Below are 24,253 nucleotides of genomic sequence, written 5' to 3'. Positions count from 1 at the left end.
GACAATGATGATGATGATGATGAAAAGAAACATGAAACAATACCTGTTTGAAGCATTTGTGTATCCTGCTGCACAAAAAATGTTGATATACCTACATTTATATTCACTTTTAATATACTTCTCAATCATTTTCTTTCCCTCCATCGTATTGCGTTTTTGTATTTCAACCTCATTCAGTCCTTTCACCCTAACCAACCCCTCACACTTGATGCCGTCGTTGTGTTCTATCTTTGTCCTTCATTCACACGTTTAAAAGATTAACTTTTGGTATTTTTCTCAGTTTTTTTCTTTTTGCAGTTTTTTTTCCTGGATGTTTTTTCTCGCTGGTTCAGGCCTTAATCAATAATCCAGATATTTTGGTGATTATTTTCTTAACTTAAATCTGGTCCTCTGGAAACTGGTGGATTTATGCATGTGATATTCAAATTCCCAACATAACTTCTCCTTCCCCATGGCTCTGCTATTCCACCTAGTCTTATACCACACTAGGTTTTTCAAACGAATCCCTACTTGCTTTGCTGAAACTATTGCTCAACCCATCACCGTTTTAGTATATCTTTTAACAAAATCATTCTTAGAAAATATTTTACATCCAAACAATAGATGATAAACCATTTCCCTTTTTTCTTTGCATCCTCTACAATTATTTCTTCTACAAGCTTCTTCATACTATTGCTTCCTGCATGTTAATGATAAAACATATTTTTTCCTGAAATCTAAATTTTAAACATCCATGACTTGAAAAAAAAAAAGATTCAAATCTAATTTAAATTCTCAAAGACTTGATTAGATTTTACTCTATACAGTTTTGTCCTTTTTCGATTCCTGAACTGGGCTGTGTGTTGTGTGTGAAGGCACATGGCTTAGTCGCTTAGAGCATTGGGTTCACAATGATGAAGTAGTGAGTTCGATTCCTGGACTGGGCTGTGTGTTGTGTTCTTGAGCAAGTCTCTTTATTTCACGTTGCTCCAGTTCACTCAGCTGCAGAAATGAGTTGCGGCATCACTGGTGCCAAACTGTATCGGCCTTTGCCTTTCCCTTGGATAACGGTGGTGGCATAGGGAGGGGAGACCGATATGCATGGGCAACTGCTGGTCTTCCATAAACAACTTTGCCCAGATCTGTGCCTCAGAGGGTAACTTTCTAGGTGTAATCCCATGGTTATTCGTAACTAAAGGGGATCTTTATTATTGTGTAAGAGAAACACCCTTTACTCCTTTTTTACACACTAAAAGTGGTTAGGGAGCAAAGGAAGACAATGTAGGATGCAGAGAACCCTTTTGATCTTTTATTTCTTCTTTCTAAGCTTAGACCCTGTTGAGAGAAAAGTGTGGAGTGTGACATTGTTGGGGACAATATTAGTCTGTGCCTGTTGACCCATGTGGGCTGATTGGGAATAATGTCAGTAACCTTGTTGATGGACAGAGCTGTTGTTTGGTACCCTAGGTTCGAAATACGAGAAATAGGTACTTCCTTCACATGTCCATCAAACTGTAATCATAACCTTTTCTTGGAGGTACCAAAATATCTTTGGCACATGTCTTGGCTTGTCTTTCTTGTTCAGCCATTCTCTGAGATCTCTTTCTGTTACCATATACAATCCACTTTATATTGCAGGTCTTGTTACATTATATAAAAAAATGGCTCTCAGCCTTGTCTGATGGCTGCAAATTATCACAATTTTTTCGAGGTGCATTTTTAGTTTCATTAAGTTCACGTGGGACTCATTTTATATCCTCTATAACCTTTCCTCATGTTGTGAGATGACACATTATGGTTGCGAAGGAAGTGCCAAAGACTTCAGCTGTTGCTCTTGAGTTATCTTTCACTGTTGTTGATTGGTCTTCCTCAGGAAATCTAATTACATAATTAGTCATTTTTCATAATTAGTAGAAAAAAAAAAAATGCATGTGTAACAACCTGTAATGTAAATTGGATATGATGTAGTTGTTAGCATATCACATAGGTGTTTATATTATAGCTTAATATTGGTATATATAACATGCACTTAGTTCTGTGGATGTGGGCTGTGATCAGAAACTGATACTTATTTTATCCACCCTGAAAGGATGAAAGGCAAAGTCGACCTTGGCAGAATTTGAAGTCCAGAATGCAAAGAGCCAGCAGAAATGCTGCTAAGCAGTTTCTCCGGGATGCTAATGATTCTGTCAGCTTGCTGCCTTTTCACAGTTAGTAATATTACCAGCTAGTAATATTACCTATTAACAGCTAGTAACTTGGGTCATTTGATGGAGTTCAGTACTGAGGGTAGTGATTATGGTTTTGCTGAGTGAAGGTGACCAGTCAGGCAGATGGCCCTGAAAACTCTACATGAAGTGGTCAGTGGGTTGATTCAGTAGAACACTAATTGAAATGCATTCCATGTTTATCTTGGCTCTCTGCACGTGTTCAAATACTACTAAGGTCCATTTGACCTTTTTTTCCTTGTGGGTCACTCCTGGAACAAATAAGACTACCAAAAGCTGCAATATGGAAAGAGTTTGAAAGACTAAACTATATTGCTTCATCTGCCGTATGGCTTAACAAATGATACATTTGGACCTTAGGTAGGAGGGGTCCATTTGAAAAATACCTTGTGGTCACTACCTGATGCCAGTACAACCAGCAATAACCCTGCAACTTATCATAGGATGCATGGAGTTGGGGCACGAAGAATGCAGGTCTCACGACCCCAAAACATATCCAGAAAGGAATAACCATTAGTAACTGGGATTTTAGGGGAATTTAGCTGCTAATTCTATCAAGTCAAGCAAATACATAGAGACTGTCATAGATTAAAGTGTTTGTCATAGAGTATATTGCTGTCATTGTGGTGTTGGTGGTGGTGTATACAGTGAAAGGTTGACAAACACTAAAATATTGAAAGCTATCCATGATGTCCACTAATAGATACATGTTAAAGTTATGTCTTTCTATTGTAGTCCGTTCCTTAGCATCGGTGGCTTTCAGAAAATCTGAAAATTTACCATTCCTTTTCAACTACTTCTCTGTTGATCTAAACGAGGTAAATAATTTTTCTTACATTTGTTACCTTTTCGTTCTTTCACCTGTCTTTTACTCTCTAATTTGCTTCTTTTTATTTTTATTTTCTCAATTATTCACAACACTCCATTTATATATACATGTATTGTAATTGTGACTGTTACCGGTGTCATGTAAATGGCACCCATTCTGGTGGCACGTAAAAAGCACCCATTACACGCTCGGAGTAGTTGGCATTAGGAAGGGCATCCAGCTATAGAAACCATTCCAAATCAGACTAGAACCTGGTGCAGCTCTCCATCTTATTAGTTTCAACCAAACTGTCTAACCCATGCCAGCATGGAAAGTGGACATTAAATGATGATGTATGTGTATATAGCCATCTGTGTATCATAGTTAACATAAATACAGTGTTGTAAACAAATTTACTGTGGTATTTGTCCAAAGATAGTATCTCTCATCGACCTGTTGTGTTTTTAAACATGGCATATCCCACAGCAAAATATAACCTGACAAAGGTAGTGTTTAGAGTTTACATTTGTTACCCACTCACCTTGCATTCTTGACCCAATTTTTTTCATTTACCTATTGCCCACCTCTCTAATTTTGCCTCTCACTTTATCACTGACAGACACCTGTCTCTATCTCTTACTCCTCATTTTACTTCGTTTTTGAATTTAAGTTTGCAAGATTCTTTATGTGAGTTCGTGTGCTGCAGCATATTTTGTTGTGTCTGGGGCGAGTCATTCTCATTTAGTGCCTTATTATTTAACACACGCTCTGGTAAAGTTTCCATTCATTTGCTTATTTGTTTCTCCTACAAAATTTCCGTTGCGTCTTGCAACCTTTTCAATAGTCGAGCTGCGTTCGGATAGCGGACAGAATCAACGACTATTGAACAGGTTGCAAGACGCAACGGAAATTTTAGGAAAAATAAATAAGTAAATAAGTGGAAACTTTAACGGTGCGTGTGTTAAATAATAAGGCACTAAAATAGAATGACTCTTCAGACAACAAAATATTACCTCATTCATGTAAGGGAAATAACTCAGTAGTTTGGAATTAAATTACTCACCTTAGATTGTGTGTGTGTGTGTGTGTGTGGTGTGTGTGTGTGTGTGTGTGTGTTTGAAATTAATATTTACCGTATTTTAACGTGTATAAGGAACCCCCTAATTTTTGGGGCTTAAAATTTGGAAAAAAGGGTTTTGTAAGGGATTATAATACTATCCATGTATAAGAAACTCCCATTTCTTTTTAACCTAATTTTTGACAAAAACGGGTACCTTATACACGTTAAGATACGGTACTTAGAAATAATATGTAATCAATGAAACTCGAAATTATGACTTTACCAATCCTGGATCTCCCCACCCCCAGTGTCAAGTCGTTAAAAAAAGAGTACTCAGGACCATATTAGAGATTAATTATGTTTAATTTTACTTGAGTCAGCCTCTTGCTACTCTGAGTTTCACATTTGGTTGTATAGGATCTTGTGGCAAGTTCAGACTCATTGGACCAGCTTGGAGACCCTATACATACACACACAGAGTAAACTCAGAGTAGCTACAGACTGACATGTCCACAAGTGTTAGTAATAAACTTTTATCGTTTCTCTTTCACCTAGGAATTTTCTGCACTGAATGGCGGGACTCTTCAAGATCAGACAGGTATAACTCTAAATATTTTGTTTGCAGAGGAGATTAACAGTGTACATCGGTAGGTCCCAAGCTTTTTTTTGGCTGCTGTCTTGTTGGGACCCAGTCCATATTCTTAGCACCCGGCTCTCCCCTTATCACCATAAATATAGACCATTTTCTGCAGCAAATTCAAAACAACTATATAGAACTTAACCCAATTAACCCATTATTTTGTTGTTCATACATCCATCGGCCCCTTTTGGGTATCCCATTATCACCCCACTTTTCCTCAATGCTCCCCAGGATTTCCCCCATCACCCCCACCCAAGGAAGGAGGCAGTACCATCCCCACCTTTTGGTCACCCCACGTTTCCTCAGTGATCCTGGGACTCCCCCCCATCCCGGGGGGGGGGGGGGAGTACTGTCACCCGCTTTTGGCTACCCGATTATTGCCCCACTTTTCCTCATCATCCCTCAGGACTTTCCACCACTTGCAGGAGTGCAGTACTGTCATCCCCTTTTGGCTGCCCCATTATTGCCCTCTTTGTTCCCTCCGCCCAGGACTTTCCACTACTTCTAGAGGAGCAGTACTGCCCACTTTGGGAACCACTGGTGTACATTAATTGATGTTACTCGAATATTCTCTTGTTTGTTTGTTTAATGTCTTTTGTTTGTTTTTTTTTATTCTTACTAGTATGGATTTAATGTGAAGGTATTTGAGGCAGAATTTCCATGGCTTGACGCTATTCTTGTTGCCAGCCCTTACCTGTTTTACAAGGAAGGGATTTTTATTTACTCATGGAGAATTTGAAAGTGGAGAGATAACAGATAATTGATAGGAAATGTCAACAAACATTATCATTCGTTACTCAAAAAGCAGATTATAAATTTCACATTCACCCAGATGCACACACACACACACACACACACACACAAAAGTATATATAAACATGCATATGATTCTTGATAGAGTATAAACGAAATATTGAGGGAGGTGGTTTTGTGCCATCTGTTGAGAAGTTAGAGTATGATAGAAGGACATGGGCAAGAGGCGATAAATGACCACTCCAGCCACTGGACTAATAACAATCTTACTGTTAACTCATCTGTTTCAGAATTTGTTGGGTTTTGTGTGAAAAAGATTCTGAGGTTGTACAAGAAGGCCCGTAATCCTCCAACTACAGTTGTTGTGATTGGTCATTCAATGGTGAGTTGAAAACAGAATTCTAAGCTCAATTTCTTTGTGTCCGATATTTATTCATTTCCGTTTATTTCTTGTTTTTCATTCACCTTCTTTCATTTCTTTTGTTCTACAGCTCTTGTTCTTCATTTTTCTGTATTTCGTTTGTTGTTGTTGTTGTTTTTGATGATGATGATGATGATGATAATGCTTGACTTTCCAGGGAGGACTTGTTGCCCGTGCCCTGTTCACTCTCCCAGACTTTGACAGCAGTTCCATCCATACCATTATTACTCTGGCTACTCCACACCAAAGTCCAGGTATGTTCCTCTCAATCACTTAAACTAGAAAGAACTATGTAGCTCTACTCCGCCACCTTTCTGTGTGTGTGTGTGTGTGTGTGTGTCTTCTACTATAGCCTAGGGCCGACCAAAGCCCTGTGAGTGGATTTGGTAGACGGAAACTGAAAGAAGCCCATCGTCGTGGACATCGGTGTTGATTTTTTCTTTCTCCGTTTTTCCCTTCTTTGAACTTTCCTTGTTTCCGACGAAGGGCTCCGCCCAAAACGTCATACTCTCTCTCTTTCCTTTCCCGAGCGTCTAGTAGCACAATCTGTATCACGTCCTCACGTTGTTGTTTTTTGTTATTGTTTTTTGTCTTTTTTTGAACACTATATATATATATATATATATATATATATATATATATATATATATATATATATGTGTGTGTGTGTGTGTGTGTGTGTATATGTTTGTGTGCCTGTTTGTCCCCCCCAACATCGCTTGACAACCGATGCTGGTGTGTTTACGTCCCCATAACTTAGCGGTTCGGCAAAAGAGCCTGATAAAATAAGTACTAGGCATCCAATGAATAAGTCCTGGGGTCGATTTGCTCGACTAAAGGCGGTGCTCCAGCATGGCCGCTGTCAAATGACTGAAACAAGTAAAAGCGTAAAAGAGTAATATATATATATATATATATATAGTAAAAAGTGATTAGACATTTCCATACTAGTTGCATTATATAAACAAAATCATTGTAATCTTTGATAAATTAAGACAAAATAAATAGTGTAATACTTCATTTAGATATACAAAATCTTTTTACCTTAGTTTTAAATTTCATCCATCCTGTTCTTATTAGTATTTTTACATTTATGGATCCCTGGTTCAATCTCCAGTTAAAGCAGTTTATATTGTTATTGTTGGACTTGTTAATTGTTTTGTTGTTGATTTTTATATTTCGTTATTCTTTTCCCTTAATTAACACATCTCATTTAAATTGCAGTGATTGTATTAGACAACTATCTGTCCCGTTTCTATGAGAAAGTAAATGGTTTCTGGATTGACAATAGCCATACGTCCCTGGCTAATATCACCATTTTGTCTACTGGTGGTGGTGAACGGGATTACCAGGTTCCAGTCTGGGCAACGTCTTTGGATAATGTGAGTCTATGCTGTTTCATTTATAACCATTACAATTGGTGTACACTTGTGATATATCTAGGTGTCGTCATCATCATCATCATCATTTAATGCCTGTTTTCTATGCTGGCATGGGTTGGACAATCAGATGGTTGAGAAGCAAACTTGTTAAACACACTTATTTCTTTGCTGCCCGCAAGGGGCTACACACAGAGGGGACAAACAAGGACAGACAAACGGATTAAGTCGATTATATCGACCCCAGTGCGTAACTGGTACTTATTTAATAGACCCGAAAGGATGAAAGGCAAAGTCGACCTCGGCAGAATTTGAACTCAGAACGTAGCGGCAGACGAAATACCGCTAAGCATTTCGCCCGGTGTGCTAACGATTCTGCCAGCTCGCCGCCTTGTTAAACACACTGCCTTACCTTTGCCTTCATCATCATCATCATTATTTAATATCCGTTTTCCATGCTGGCATGGGTTGGACAGTTTGACTGGAGCTGGCAAGGTTGAGAGCTGTACCAGGCTCCACTGTTTATTTTGGCACAGTTTCTGCAGCTGGACGCCCTTCCTAATGCCAACCACTTTACAGTATTTGCTGGTTGCTTTTTATGTTGCACCAGCACTAATTCTTTTAACATGATGCCAGCACAAGGCGTGTATTTATATAAACACCCAGATACACACACACGCACACACACACACACGACATGCTGGATCCACAAAACGCTTCCAGTACACTCTGTGATCTAAGGGCAAGTAATGAAATACCTTATCTACTCAATGAGCTTTGTTCTTTGAAGGAATATAGTATTTACTTGCCCCCCCCCCCACACTTCACACAGTCAAATTTCTCATAAATTCCATCTTACCACAACACATTGAATAATTTAGTCCTAAAAATGGACTAGTTGAATAAATGTTGTGATGGTCATAACTGGAATGATATGGATTGTAAATCTGCTGGCCCTTGGAGTGATCCATCATTAACCCCTTAGTCTTTGAACTGGCCCAAATATTTTACCTGTTTTATGTACAAACTGGCCAGATCCTGCCTCTCACACCTACCCTACAATGTCCTTCTAAAGTTAAGCAATCACATCATCGAAATCTCAAAGCTACAAGATATTACATGATTGATTCATACCAATGTGAATAAATAAGCAGTACATTTGACAGTGAAGGCATGTGGCTTAGTGGTTAGAGCATTGAGCTTACAATCGTGAGGTTGTGAGTTTGAATCCCGGACCGGGCTGCGTGTTGTGTTCTTGAGCAAGACACTTTATTTCACGTTGCTCCAGTTCACTCAGCTGTAGAAATGAGTTGCGACGTCACAGGTGCCAAGCTGTATCGGACCCTGTGCCTTTCCCTTGGATAACATTGGTGGTGTGGAGAGAGGATGCTGGTATGCATGGGCAACTGCTGGTCTTTCATAAACAACCTTGCCCGGACTTGTACCTCGGAGGGTAACTTTCTAGGTGTAATCCCATGGTCATTCATGACCGAAGGGGATCTCAACTCAACATTTGACAGAAATCTGAATGCTAAAGGCTTAATCTTCATTCATACACTATCAGCAAATACCAATTCCACTCTCTGAATATATCAGCAAACACCAATTCCCTTGACTAAATACTGATTCTTCCTTTCTTTTGTTTCATTCCAGATTGTCCTGAATGGTTTAGGAATCAGCACCACGGTATGTTATCTCTGTTTGTCTGCCTCTCTCAGTTTATTTCAACATCATTTAATGACGTAACCCTTTAGTATTTCAAGCTGCCATGTCCAGCCAAAATAGCCTGCCTGTCTTATATTCTACATGTTTTATATTCTATCTGTTTTATGTTCACATTGGTCAGATCTGGTTTCTTACACCTACCCTATGATGTCATTCTAAAAAAATCAACTGTTGCCTCGTCAAAATCTCATCACTACCAGATAATGCATGATTAATTTAAAACAATGTGAATAAATAAGCATTACTTTTGACAGAATAATGTGAATGCTGAGGGGTTAAACGAGAGCCTGTAATTAAAAAGAGGCTGATAGAGTAAGTACTAGGCTTACAAAGAATAAGTGTTGGGGTTGATTTGTTCGACTAAAGGCAGTGCTCCAGCATGGCTGCATTCAAAATGACTGAAACAAATAAAAGAATAAAAGGGTAAAAGGGTAAAGGTCCAGTATAGGAATTTGTGTTAAAACTCCCTGAAACAGGGTAGAATTAATGATTTTGTTTCCCCTTTCTTCTTCTTAGACCACATCGATTCCCAATGCCTGGGTGTCAACCGACCATCTTTGTGCTGTCTGGTAAGTTTTTACTGTTTTCTTTTTACATTGTTTTACCCCCCCCCCTCCCACCACCACCACATAAGCTCTGGATGAGGAAACCTTTAATGAAAGGCATTCTAGCTGTGACAATTCTGTTTCCAACCTCAAGGTTCTGGTTCAGTCTCGTTGCATGGCACCTTGGACAGGTGTCTTTTAATATTGCCTCGCACCAAGCAAAGCTTTGTGCATGAACTTGGTAAACAGAAGCTGAAAGAAGCCAGTTGTGCATATATATGTCTATGTGTGTGTATGTGTGTGTGTCTGTGTTTCCTCCACCACCACCACCATCACCACCACTAGACAATCAATGTTGGTGTATTTGCATCCTTGTAACTTGGTGGATCGCCAAAAGAAACCGATGGTAAAAGTACCAGGCTTAACAAAAATTAAGTATTGGGGTCAATTGATTTGACTAAAAATTCTTCAAGCTGATACCCCAGCATGGCCGCAGTCTAAAGACTGAAACAAAAGCCAAAAACGATACACACGCATGCACGTGCAGGAAAATAGGAAAAGAAAGCAACAGAACGAGTCTTCCTGCAAACCACTATTGTCCATATTGTGATTTCTCAGCTAGGTCATGTTCTGGTTTAATAGGTCATGCTCATATCAACATTGCTTTTGGTGGCCTGAGGACTCTCAGGAGAAGTGACCAGCCGAAGTGGATGAATTGTAAACATTGGTGAATGGTAGTAATAGTAGTGTGTGTGTCTTGTTGATTGTCTGTTTGGTTGGATTTTTTTCTGCCTTCTCACTGAATACTCATATGCCATCTTTGACAGGAGAGTCCGTCATATATATATATATATATATATATATACATATTATTTATAAGAGCTCCAACTCTGTCTGTTTATTATGTTTTATTTATATTATAAAATTAATGTGGGATATAGAATATGGAATATATAATATAAATAGTAAAATGAAATGAAGTATTGAATGTCTTATTGAATATATGAAATATTGAGTATTAAATATATAAGGGCTAGTATACTTTCATGCCTCATGGCATTCATCAAGGTCCCGTCTGACAGATGTACTGACACATATATATATATGTGTGTGTGTGTGTGTATTGTTTTCTAATGAAAAGACCCCCACCCTTGTTTCCTTTATTCCACATTGTAATAACTTTGTATGTTTTTTTTTCCATTCCATGTCCAGGTGTCGTCAAATTGTATTAATCATAAACCGTGCCTTATTTGACATGGTGGACCGAAATACCAAACAGGTTTGTTATGATATTTTAGTTCCTTTTTTTGTTTTTGTTCTGTTAGTATTTAATTAGTAAGATCTGTAGCAGAAATAGTGCTTTTCCTTTTAGAACCTCTTAGAATTGTGGTTCTCAACTGGGGTACATATACACAAAATATTAAAATTTTTTTATACAATTCATTAAAATATTTAATCATAAAAATATAGTAGTTTGTTTTTGATATATATTTAATGGTTATGGAGGTCCATAGCTCAGTGGTTAAGTGCATGGCTCAGTAGTTAGAGCATTGGGCTCACAATCATGAGGTAGTGAGTTTGATTCCAAGACCAGGCTGTGTGTTGTGTTCTTGAGCAAGACACTTTGTTTCATGTTGTTCCAATGTCACTGGTACCAAGCTGTATCAGCCTTTGCCTTTCACTTGGATAACATCAGTGGTGTGGAGAGGGGAGGCTGGTATGCATGGGTGGTATGTTGGTCTTCAGTAAACAACCTTGTCTAGACTTGCACTTTGGAGGGTAATTTTATAGGTGCATGGTAAAATGGGTCTTTACCCTTTATGGAGGTCCAGTTGAATAAAATAGAAATCAAAGTGGTGCATAGGCAAAAATAGTTAAAAACGACTGTCTTAGAGTAAGAATAACTTGGTGGCTTTAAATTCTTGAATATTGGTTGTTGACTGGAACAATGGAATTCTAATGCTGATAGCACTTAATCTTTCTACGTTGTGGTATCCACTTACAGCATTTGTGATGCTGCAACTCACCTCTACTGTATCTGACCCTTAGTGTTACTAACCCCATCCATCATTACTAAATTTTTTTTTCTCCCATCCTTTCTTCCCGGATCTGCTGCCTTGTGGAATTCCACTTTTATCCCACATTTTCCAACCAACAAAACATTATTCTACACCAGTCTACAAAAACCTGCCAATTTCTGGGGCGCTGCCTGGCTTTCTCTGATTAATAAAATAACCTACCAATATAATTAGCAATGTGTCTCCGTCTTTCGCTCGCTCTCTCTCTCTCTCTCTCTTTGTTCTCTGGACGTAGACTTGAAAGACAGTTAACTGCTATGGTCCTCTCATTATGTTTCCATATTTCGTTTAAACACTGACTGTTAGATGAATACCGAGTCGAGACGTACATCATAAATATAACTTTTCATGGATGAATCATAAATTCCTTATGTAACGGTATGTTTTTATTCAATAAACGATAGAAAGGAACAAAGAGGAAAGCCTCTTGAGATATGGTTTGTCACAAATAATTAACTATAAAATCGAACATTTATCACCTGTGGACCGTACAGGTACCCACTAGTTCAGCTATTTCTCTCTCTCACTCACTCTTTCTCTCTCCAAACACACACACAGACACACACACACACACGCACACATACAAACATGCACACACACACACACACTATCATGTGTATCTGTCTGTGCTGTTGGGAATATATTTCCATTTGCACACAGACACACACACATACGCATAAATATATTCTTTTATTTTTTTTTTTATTCTTTTACTTATTTCAGTCATTTTGACTGTGGCCATGCTGGAGCACAATCTTGAAGGATTTTAGCCAAAAAAATTGATTGAAGGATGTATCTTTTAAGCCTAGTACTTATTCTATCAGTCTCTTTTGCTGAACTGCTAAGTTACTGGGGCATAAACATACCGACGCCAAATGTCCAGCAGTGATGGACACACACACACACACACACACACACATACAACGGGCTTCTTTCAGTTTCTGTCTACCAAATCCACTCACAAGGCTTTGGTTGGCCTGAGACTATAGTAGAAGACACTTGCCCAAGGTGCCACACAGTGGGACTGAACCCAGAACCATGTGGTTGAAAAGCTAGCTTCTTACCACACAATCAAGCCTGCACCTATTACTCCTTACTCTTTTACCTGTTTCAGTCATTTGACTGCGGCCATGCTGGAGCACTGCCTTTTAGTTGAGCAAATCGACCGCAGGACATATTCTTTGTAAGCCTAGTACTTATTCTATCGGTCTTTTTTGCTGAACCGTTAAGTTACGGGGACGTAAACACACCAGCATCGGTTGTCAAGCGATGTTGGGGGGACAAACACAGACACACAAACACACACACACACATACATACATATATATATATATACATATATACGACAGGCTTCTTTCAGTTTCCGTCTACCAAATCCACTCACAAGGCGTTGGTCGGCCCGAGGCTATAGCAGAAGACACTTGCCCAAGGTGCCACACAGTGGGACTGAACCCGGAACCATGTGGTTGGTAAGCAAGCTACTTACCACACAGCCACTCCTGCGCCTATAAATATATATTCTTTACATTTTAAGTAAAGCTCACACGTATCAATATATAAAATATACCTGGATAATATTTATAAATCTTGCAGATAACTAATGATGTCGACTTTAGACTGAAGGTGTTCAATACTTATGTCCACAACCATCCTGGTAAAATTGGTCCTATGAGGTCTTGGAAGAAAACGGTCAATGTTGAAGCTAATGCTCCGTGGATTTTGAAAGAAGACACTTCTTTGAGATATTCTGAAGAGAAAGTAAGTTATATTTTAAGAATTTTTGTTTTAATGGTTGTGGAACTGCAAAAAAAAATAATAAATGTCTTATGATAATGAGATGAATGTGATTCTGTTTCTTTTAATATTTTTCTGTGATTTTTACTCTTTTACTTGTTTCAGATGTATATGCAAATCTTTAGATGTATATGTAAATCTGTAGGTGTATATGTAAATCTGTAGATGTATATGTAAATCTGTCTGTTTGGTTTCTCTTGTAGGTTACTAAACTCAAGTATGTGGTGATCCCCGTTGTGACTAAGGATCTGGACCAGTTTATTGCAGTTAGCAATGTGGTGAGTTAATCTTTGTAGTGAATGCTTAGAGTTTCTCTTTTACTATATTTTAATCCATTAGCATTCGGATTATTCTGTAAAATGTGATGCTTATTTTTTCCTGTTATTTTAAACTAATCATGCATTATCTGGCAGCTTTGAGAATTTAGTGGTGTGATTGCGTATTTTTAGAATGACATTATAGGCTAGGTGTGAGAGGCCGAATGTGGCCAGGTTGAACATAAAACAGAATATTTGGGCTGGACATGGCTAAGTTTAAATGCTAAATGGTTAAGTCTGTTTTTTTTCATTGTTGTGAAAGAAATTCTTGTGTCACTGCAAACATCACACAAAGGATGGAATTTCACACAACAAACACTGCTAGATGAGGGAAAATCATAGATTTTGGCACACACCCTCTTTCTTTCTTCCTTCCTTCCTTCCTTCCTTTCTTTTTTCTCTCTCTCATTTACTCAGCTGATCACTCTCTCTCTTTCTCTATCTCTCTCTCATTCACATGCTAAATTTCTGTTTATCTCTCATTCACTCACTCATCTTATCTATATTCTTCCCAACCTCTCATTCATTCTCATTCTTTCATACTCATTCACTCATTCTGCCTCTCTTTTGTTGCTCACACATTCACTCAATCACTTTCCACCTCAGATTTTCCCTCATCCTATCACTCTTTCCCTCTCTCATTCACCCTCTACTTCTCTCTCTTACACTCCTAAGACTGGTTATACAATGGTAACTGGGTGAAGTTCATGCAACTAACACACTAACTGTTATAAGTATATTGTGACTCTGTGTGTGTGTATATATATATATATATATATATACTCTCTCTTTTACTCTTTTACTTGTTTCAGTCATTTGACTGTGGCCATTCTGGGGCACCGCCTTTAGTCGAGCAGATCGACCCCAGGACTTATTCTTTGTAAGCCTAGTACTTATTCTATTGGTCTCTTTTTGCCGAACCACTAAGTTACGGGGACGTAAACATACCAGCATTGATTGTCAAGCGAAGTTGGGGGGACAAACACAGACACACAAACATATACACACACAAACATATACACACACACATACATATATACGACGGGCTTCTTTCAGTTTCCGTCTACCAAATCCACTCACAAAGCTTTGGTCGGCCCGAGGCTATAGTAGAAGACACATGTCCAAGGTGCCACGCTGTGGGACTGAACCTGGAACCACGTGGTTAGTAAGCAAGCTACTTACCGCACAGCCACTCCTGCGTGTAATGTGTGTGCAATACATGTTCATTGTATTTGTGCGCTGTGTGTGTGTGTTTGCATTTGTATGTGTTTGAAGGTGTATATAAATGTATAAGCATACCTTTTGCATAAGCCATAATATATGCTTATGTATATTAGTGTGTGTGGGCATACGTATGAGTAAATGTGTTTGTGTTTGCATATGAGTATGTGTTTGTGTATGTGTACACACATGTATACACACACACTCACATAGGTGCAGAGATTGTATGAGATATAATCTCATACAATCTGTTACATTATTGAGTTGTTGGTAATTATATCAGCACCCCCTACCAAGTTAACTTTGTGATGAGGGTTGTAAGAATCCCAGCAGGGCATTAAAAAGCCAACACACACACACACACTCACATAGGTGCAGACATGGCTGCGTGGTAAGAAGTTTGCTTCCTAAGCACATGATTCCAGGTTCAGTCCCATCATGTGGCACCTTGGGCAAGTGTCTTCTATTATAGCCTCAGGCTGACCAAAGTCCAGCTCATTTTTTCCAGCTGAGTGGACTGGAGCGACTTGAAATAAAGTCTCTTGCTCAGAAACACAATGTGCCACTTGGAATCGAACTCATGACCTTATGATTGTGAGCCAAGTACCTTAACCACTAAGCTATGCACCTTCATGGGGTTGGGTGTCTCCTTGTCTTGAAATTTATTATTTTATTATTTCTAATTTTTGTAACCAGTGAATGTATTTCACTGAAATAGTATATCCTTACGGGAGGTAAACAGACTTTTTCAACCAGCTGGTCATGCTACTTCAGGCTGATGACGAGCAAAGACTCAGAAACATGTCCCTGAATGCAGGCTAGGCTGGGTGGAGGAGTTTGTCTCCCCCTTGCAAGGATATGGGCACAAGAAATGTGTCAAGGCCTAATAGGAAGCGGTCCAGCTTCCTAGGGCTAAACAGCAGTAGTATATTCCCTTATTGGGACTGTCACGTTAAGTTGGCAGTATACAACTACTTTATCGCATCACTACTGCTTGAGTCTCTCTGAGAGATTTAGAAATGTATTATTTCTAATATATATATATATATATATATATATATATATATATATATATATATAGCCTCCTGATAATTAATCGATATTAATTAATATATGATTAATTACCAGATTTTATAATAATATATATATATATATATATATAAAATTTGTCTTGTGTTCTATTGTAGCACTCTGATTCTTGGATCTGTGGTTGTAACATTCCTGAAGGTAAACAACGTTGGTAAGTAATGGCTTCAATCTGTCACCTGTGTCATCGTTAGTGGCAACATCATTATCGTTATTGTTGCTGCCATTTACTGTCATAGACGTCATCTTTAGATCATCACCTTATCATTATCCTTTCCTACTCACTTTCCTCTTCATCATCATCATCACCACCATCATCATCATCGTCATCATTGTCATCCCCCCCCCCCTTTTCTTCATGATCATTATCATTAATACCGTTGTTATTTTCATCATTGTCATCATCGTTATAAACCTCGTCATCTCTCTTCAGGTCTCAATAAACTGTAAATCTGTCATCAGAGTTTCAATTCCTGGTTACACTCATTGTAATCTCTCATTTCTTTTTCTTTAATTTTTTTTATTCTAGTGACACATGCACCAATCTTGCAGACAAGGGACATGCTCTTCCTCCCAGGAATTCCAACAAAAAGGTTTGTTATTTTCATTATTTCTATTGCAATTAACACCTTTTTAAAGAAATTTATTGCTTCCTAACCATGTGGTTCACTTCCACTGCATAGCAGCCTGGGCAAATATTCTCTACTATTGCCCTGGGCCAACCAAATCCTTATGAATGGATTTGGTAGGCAGAATCTGAAAGAAACCCATTGTGTTTACATATGTGGTGTATCAGGGAGATTCTATGTGACACAGAATGTGGCAAAGTTGTCCCTTTGAATTACAAGTTTAGCTCATTTTTTCCAGTTGAGTGAACTGGAACAACGTAAAATAGTGTCTTGTTCAGAAACACAATGTGCTGCTTGGAATTGAACTCCTGACCTTATGATTGTGAGCCAAGTAGCTTAACCACTAAGCCATGTGCCTTCATGAAATATATATGGGGTGAGAGCTGTCTCCTTGCCTTGAAATATTGTGATATTATTAAGGCAGTGAGCTGGCAGAATTGTTAGCACACTGGACGAAATGCTGAGTGGTATTTCACCTGTCACTACGATCTGAGTTCAAATTCCACCAAGGTCGACTTTGTCTTTCATCCTTCCAGGGTTGATGAAATAAGTACCAGTTATGCACTGGGGTTGATGTAATCGACTAGCCCCCACCCTCAAAGTTTCAGGCCCTGTGCCTAAAGTAGAAAGGATTATTATTATTATTATTATTATTATTATTATTATTATTATTATTATTGTTGTTGTTGTTGTTGATTCATTTCAGTATGTTCTGTATGAAGTTTCTGAATTGGCCGAGTATTCTCACATCGTTCTTTTCATTGTACCAAACCTTCCTCCGGTAAGTCTATTTTATTCCTCCTGGCAGTAAAAAATAAGGGCAACATATTTTCGGCTTACATTCTCTTAAGATAATTTCATCATGTGGTCACCTGGTCATGTGATCATTTGGTGGTTGTTCATTTGTATAGATTTTCTGTATTTGTGTTAAAAAAAAAAGCCTACCATGTTTGATAACATAAAAGATGCACAGGTATATTAGTCGCACCCTGATTTCGGCAGGACATATTCAGAACAAAAAGTTTTAGTGCATTAAAAGCCTGAGTTCAAATCCTACACAAGTACTATTGATTGGTGTGGTTTTATCTCCTTAATTCTACATGTTTCCAAGCCAGTGAGAGTTCAGCAACAACAATAACAAGGAGAAAATAAGTACCAGTAATATACTGGTAATGTGAACGCATGTGGCTTAGTAGTTAGTGGGTGTTGCATTCGTGATTATACGCTTGTGGTTTCACTTCCTGAACTGGGCGATGCACTGTGTCCTTGAGCAAAACGCTTCATTTCATGTTGCACCAGTCCACTCAGCTGACAAAAAGGAGTACCATCCAGTGGTGGCAGATATATATGACACAGAATCTTAGAAACAGACCTTAAAGAGTCTATGGCACCAGGGGAGTCTCAGATCCTTCTTTTGAAAAACTGGGAAATTATAATGGATCTATTTTCCCCTTTTCTTCCCACCTTTTCCACACTTGAGTAAATTTTATTCTTTAACGCTTTGAGCCTCAACTTTGCTTCATCAGGTGCAGTTTCACTTGACTCAGCCCTTGCAGGATGTGGAAGTAGGCAGTCACATCATCATCATCATCATCATCATCATTGTCGTTTAACGTCCGCTTTCCATGCTGGCATGGGTTGGATGATTTGACTGAGGACTGGTGGAACCCGAAGGCGACACCAGGCTCCAATCTGATCTGGCGGAGTTTGTACAGCTGGATGCCCTTCCTAACGCCAACCACTCTGAGAGTGTAGTGGGTGCTTTTACGTGCCACCGGCACGAAGGCCAATCAGGCGGTACTGGCGACGGCCACGCTCAAAATGGTGTATTTTACGTGTCACCTGCACAGGAGCCGGTCCAGTGGCACTGGCACGATCTCACTCGAATGTCTTTACACGTGCCACTGGCACAAGTGCCAGGAAGGCGACGTTGGTAATGATCACGTTTTTTTTTTTGTTAATGGTTTGTTAATTAGCAATAAGATCATTAGTTTCATTAGTAAACTCCAAATCATGTAGCCGCCCACTTTTGCGTCTTCCGGTGGTTATGGGTGGGGGGTGGGAGTCAAATGAAATCGCGTCCCCTAAAGCGTAGTCGAGAGTTCAAAGGGTTAAAAAGATATCAATTCTGGGATTCATTAATTTTGATCCTATCAAATCTGTGATTAGCTCCCACGGCACCACCACTGCCACTAATTAATACCACTTAACATCTCTGCCGTCACCATTGCTACCACTACCACCACCACCACCACCACCACCACTGCTACTATTGCTGTTAATGCTACCAACGCTACCACTATGACACCATCTCCTCTACCATCATCACAGAACCACCACTAACACCACCATTACAACCACCACCACCACCACCACCACCACCACCACCATCATCATCATCATCATCACCACTATCAGCACCCTTGCTGTCAGAATTCTCACCATCATTACCTTCATTATATCTTGTCGGCGCCACCTTCACCTCTACCATCACCATCACAACTACCACCACTACTACCTCCGTCGTAAATACCTCCATCACTGCATCCCTCCTACCACCACCACCACCACTACTATCACACCACCACCCCACCGCGGCCCTACTTTTACCTCATGCCAACACTGCAACTACCCCCTAGCCCCCACCCCACCCAACATCAGGCCACCCTACACAAGTACAACTATCATCATCATCATCACCATCACCATCATCATCATCATCATCGTTGTTATTCACAGTAGTTAGAGACCCTAACTCTATTAACAACAAACAGCCCAACATGATTTCATTCAACCCCCCCCCCCCACCACCACCACCACTCCATTACCTGCAACATCCACCCACCACTACCGCCATCACCGTCACCTTCACCCCAGCATTAACTGCTGTAATATATTCTGTAATATATTTATGGTTTCTGCTATATATTTTTTTGTGTAGTTTTTGTTTTTGTAGTTTCCATATATATATATATTTTTTTTTTATTATATTTTATCAGATTTTTGGTTAGCTTTGTGTTCTGTTTTATTATTCTATTTTTATTTTATTTTTTTTTGTGGTTTTTTTTTTTTTCATATTTCCTTGTAAATGAGGATATACTAGGAGTATTAAAAAAAGTGTGTGAATGAAATGTAAGGTAGATAAATGGACAGATAGGGAGATAAATGGGGAGAGAGAGAGAGACGGTGGGGGGTGCAGGAGGGGGTGTTGACAGATATATTAGGTAGAGAGGTTGGTTGGGGTGGGGTGGAGTGGAATAGATGGAAAGAAGCATGGGTGGTTATGTGTGTGTGTATATATATATATATATATATATATATATATATATATATATATATATATATATATATATACACACATATACATGTGTATGCATACATGTGTACACACACACACACGTATATATATATATATATATACACGAGCACACACATACAAGTATATACATACATACACACACGTATATATATATATACATACATACTCACACACACAATATATATATATCACACACACACACACACACATATATGTATATATATATATATATATACACATATACATACAATACACTCACACGTATATATATATATATATGTACACACACACATATATGTATATATACATGCACACACGCACGCACACACACACACACACAGAGAAAGAGAGAGACATGAGCACACAATAGGTTGGTAGGTAGGTGGATAAATTGACAGATGAATAAATAGATGGAGAGATGCTTCTGTGGATAGATGAATGGATTGATGGATAAATAAATATATAGATAATTGAATAAGTCGGAGTCAGTAAGGAGGAATACGGAGGAACATTTATTTGTAATCACTACAATTGTTTCCGCGCAATGTAGTTTTCCAGGTTTGCAGTTATTTGGTCATGCAACCGTTTCCCTGCACTATGAGATCTAGTTTTGTTCCCTCAAATCTGAGAATTTGAGTTTACAGAACACAGAGTCAATATTTATATATATATATATATATATATGATGATGATGATGATGATATATATATATATATATATATATATATATATATATATATATACTTTATTTAAAAGCAGCAGAAATATAACAAAAGACTGTTACTCTGAGTTTCACGTTCCCGTTCATCGGACAGTTTTGTTAGATTTCTAACAAAACTGTCCGATGAATGGGAACGTGAAACTCAGAGTAACAGTCTTCTGTTATATTTCTGTTGCTTTTAAATAAAGCATATTACTCTACCTCTGGTATTTTAGTACTCTTTTTTTCCACCTTGTTGCACATTTCATGTGCTTTCTCCGGTATATATATATATATATATGTATATATATATATATATATATATATATGTATATATATATATATATATATATATATATATATATATATATATATATATATATATATATATATATCACCTGAGGAAACACAACTAGATCTCATAATGCAGGGAAACAGTTGCATAACCAAATACTTGCAAACCTAGAGAACTGCACTGCGTGGAAACAATTGTAGTGATTACAGATAAATGTTCCTCTGTCTGCCTTCTTGTTGACTCTGACTTATTCAGTTATCCATTCACACACCACAGAAACCCCAGCACAAACCTGGTAGTACGTATAATGCTACTTGCTGGATAGCACTGGGTGAAATCTGAAGGTGGACAAGCTTTATACTGTACTCTACTATGTTCTTACTAGAATATAACCTAACTATATATATATATATATATATATATATATATATATATATATATATATCATCATCATCATCATCATCATCATCATCATCATCATCATCATCATCATCGTCATCGTTTAACGTCCACTTTCCATGCTAGCATGGGTTGGACGATTTGACTGAGGACTGGTGAAACCAGATGGCAACACCAGGCTCCAATCTGATTTGGCAGAGTTTCTACAGCTGGATGCCCTTCCTAACGCCAACCACTCAGAGAGTGTAGAGGGTGCTTTTACTTATATATATATATATATATATATATATATATATATATATATATATATATATATATGGGAGAATATACAAATAATAACAACAGACGAGGACCGGTGGTGTAAATAACAAAAGTATATATTAGTATGACGCTCGGGAATACGGAAAGTCTTTGACGTTTCGAGCTACGCTCTTCAACAGAAAGAATACGGAGACAAGGAGAAAAACACGGAGAAAAAAAATTGAATAGTGTTCAGTCAACGGTCAATCATAATAATGGCCGATCATAACAATGACTGACCGGAAGTTAGAAATTCTTATTTCAGGAGAGCTAAGAAAGGGGGAGATAACAAACGGTGATCGGGAACGAGGGGCTGTGTGTGGGAGGTAGAATGCTGGTGATCTTGACATATGTAGTGTGAAAATGGGGAAGGGAGAAAGGGAGTTAGTAGTTGGTCAGTTGTAGTGTGTGCATGGTGTGATGCGAGGGTATTGGTGTGGTGTGCGTGGTGTGATGCAAGGGTATTGGTGTGGTGTGATGTGAGGGTGTTGGGAGGTGGGGAAGGCATGGGTGGAGTGTGGGTTAGGCTTAGGGTGGGGTAGAGGTAGGGGTGGGTGGTGGGTGTAAGGAATTGGATGGGGTGGAGTGGGAAGGTAGAGTAGGAGTGTGTTGGGGTGTGGTGGGATGAGCTTATGAGAGGGTGTTGATGAGGAGGGAGAAGGGGAAGGTGGATGTAAGAGAGGGGGAAGATGGGTATGGGAGGGGAGAGGAAGAGAGGAGAGAGGGTGGGTATAAGAGAGGGAAGGTGGATTAAGAGAGTGGGTATGGGGGAAAGAAAGAGGGGAAGGTGGGTATGGGGGGAGAAAGAGAAAGAGAGGAAGAGAGAGGGAAGAGGGGTATGGGGGGAGAAAGGGAGGAAGAGAAAGGGAGTGAGAGAGAGGGGAAGAGAGTGAGAGAGTAAGGGTGAGAGAGTAAGAGAGTAAGGGTAAGAGAGTAAGAGTGTAGAGAGTAGGAGAGTAAGAGTGTAGAGAGTAAGAGTGAGAGAGGGGGGAGTACGAGAGAAGAGAGTGAGAGAGTAAGATAGAGGAGAGAAAGAGTAGGGGTGAAGAGAAGTGGGAGTGGAGAGAAGTATGAAGAGAGGTGAAGAGACCTACAAAGAAGTAGGAATCGGAGCAGGAGGTGGGGGAGGGGAGAGATGGGTGGTAGGAGGGAGGGTGGGGGAGATAGAGAGAGAGAGAGTGAGGGGGGTAAATATCATTCTTTGTACATGCACTATCCTCAGATTGCTGTGTGGTAAGTAGCTTGCTTACTAACTACATGGTTCCTGGGTAAGTGTCTTCTACTATAGCCTCAGGCTGACCAAAGCCTTGTGAGTGGATTTGGTACATGGAAACTGGAAGAAGCCTATATGTATGTTTGTGTATATGTTTGTCTCTGTGCTCATCCCACCAACATCGCTTGACAACTGATGCTGGTGTGCTTATGTGTCCATAACGTAGCAGTACAACAAAAGAGACCGATAGAATAAGTACTAGGGTTGATTTGCTCGACTAAAGCCGGTGCTCCAGCGTGGCTGCAGTCAAATGACTGAAACAAGTAAAAGAATATGAGAGAGAGAGAGAGAAAGAGAACAGATACAAGAAGACTAAAGTATGTTTTATGAGAAACACTATAATGTATATACTGTATTAGAGATGAGATGAATGATAGAGAGAAAGAAAGAGAGAGAGTTTTCCCCATCTCTAGCACCATCAACAACAGATTCAACTTGTATCAGGAAAGTAAGACAGAAAATCCAATAATAAGAAGTCAAGTGTTTTTGAGAAAAACTAATGAAATCTTTGATCCTGTTGTTGTTCCGCGTGGATGCATTTACGACTGTGAATTCCCTTTCGGCAAAGAGGACTACAGTTGCTTGTTTAATCACATTTCTGATTCCATTTATGTAAGAGCTCTTTTATGTGGAACATAAATTGTGTTAGCTTCGGCAGACATGTTGGACAATGACAGAGCAAGCAGACAATGATACATAAGTAAATAAACAGGCACGTACGTACACACGCACGCACACACGCGCACACACACACACACACACACACACACACATTTTATGGATATGGATAGGGAAGTAACCTGATAGCCTGATATGTGAATGCATGTATATATGTATATATATATGTTACATATTTGTACATATCTATCTATCTATCTATCTATATATATATATATATATATATATATATATATACACACTAATATGCATGTGTGTTTATATCATCATCATCATCATCATCATCGTTTAACGTCCGCTTTCCATGCTAGCATGGGTTGGACGATTTGACTGAGGACTGGTGAAACCGGATGGCAACACCAGGCTCCAGTCTGATTTGGCAGAGTTTCTACAGCTGGATGCCCTTCCTAACGCCAACCACTCAGAGAGTGTAGTGGGTGCTTTTACGTGTCACCCGCACGAAAACGGCCACGCTCGAAATGGTGTCTTTTATGTGCCACCCGCACAAGCCAGTCCAGGGGCACTGGCAACGATCTCGCTCGAAAATCCTACAGGAGCCAGTCAGGCGGTACTGGCAACGGCCACGCTCAAAATGGTGCATCTCATGTGCCACCCGCACAAGAACC

At 39.1% G+C, this 24,253-nt stretch overlaps 1 protein-coding gene across 1 annotated transcript in view; it reads left to right on the top strand.

The window, feature by feature from the left end:
* The window catches only part of LOC106877853 (GPI inositol-deacylase), a 190,724-nt gene that overhangs the window by 9,266 nt on the left and 157,205 nt on the right, over positions 1–24,253 (top strand). Inside the window, exons 5-17 of the mRNA XM_089341629.1 lie at positions 2,943–3,025; positions 4,631–4,673; positions 5,759–5,850; positions 6,047–6,143; positions 7,114–7,271; positions 8,922–8,954; positions 9,510–9,562; positions 10,751–10,817; positions 13,210–13,374; positions 13,614–13,688; positions 16,136–16,188; positions 16,564–16,627; positions 17,370–17,444. Of these exons, the coding sequence (XP_089197755.1) occupies positions 2,943–3,025; positions 4,631–4,673; positions 5,759–5,850; positions 6,047–6,143; positions 7,114–7,271; positions 8,922–8,954; positions 9,510–9,562; positions 10,751–10,817; positions 13,210–13,374; positions 13,614–13,688; positions 16,136–16,188; positions 16,564–16,627; positions 17,370–17,444 (1,058 nt within the window). The remainder of the gene's footprint in view (positions 1–2,942; positions 3,026–4,630; positions 4,674–5,758; positions 5,851–6,046; positions 6,144–7,113; positions 7,272–8,921; positions 8,955–9,509; positions 9,563–10,750; positions 10,818–13,209; positions 13,375–13,613; positions 13,689–16,135; positions 16,189–16,563; positions 16,628–17,369; positions 17,445–24,253) is intronic.

Source organism: Octopus bimaculoides, chromosome 25 (genome assembly GCF_046866305.1).
Source record: "Octopus bimaculoides isolate indiv1 chromosome 25, ASM4686630v1, whole genome shotgun sequence".
Classification (NCBI taxonomy): Eukaryota; Metazoa; Mollusca; class Cephalopoda; order Octopoda; family Octopodidae; genus Octopus; species Octopus bimaculoides.
The sequence above is the reverse complement of the archived record's forward strand: the minus strand, read 5'-3'. Positions and strand labels throughout refer to the sequence as shown.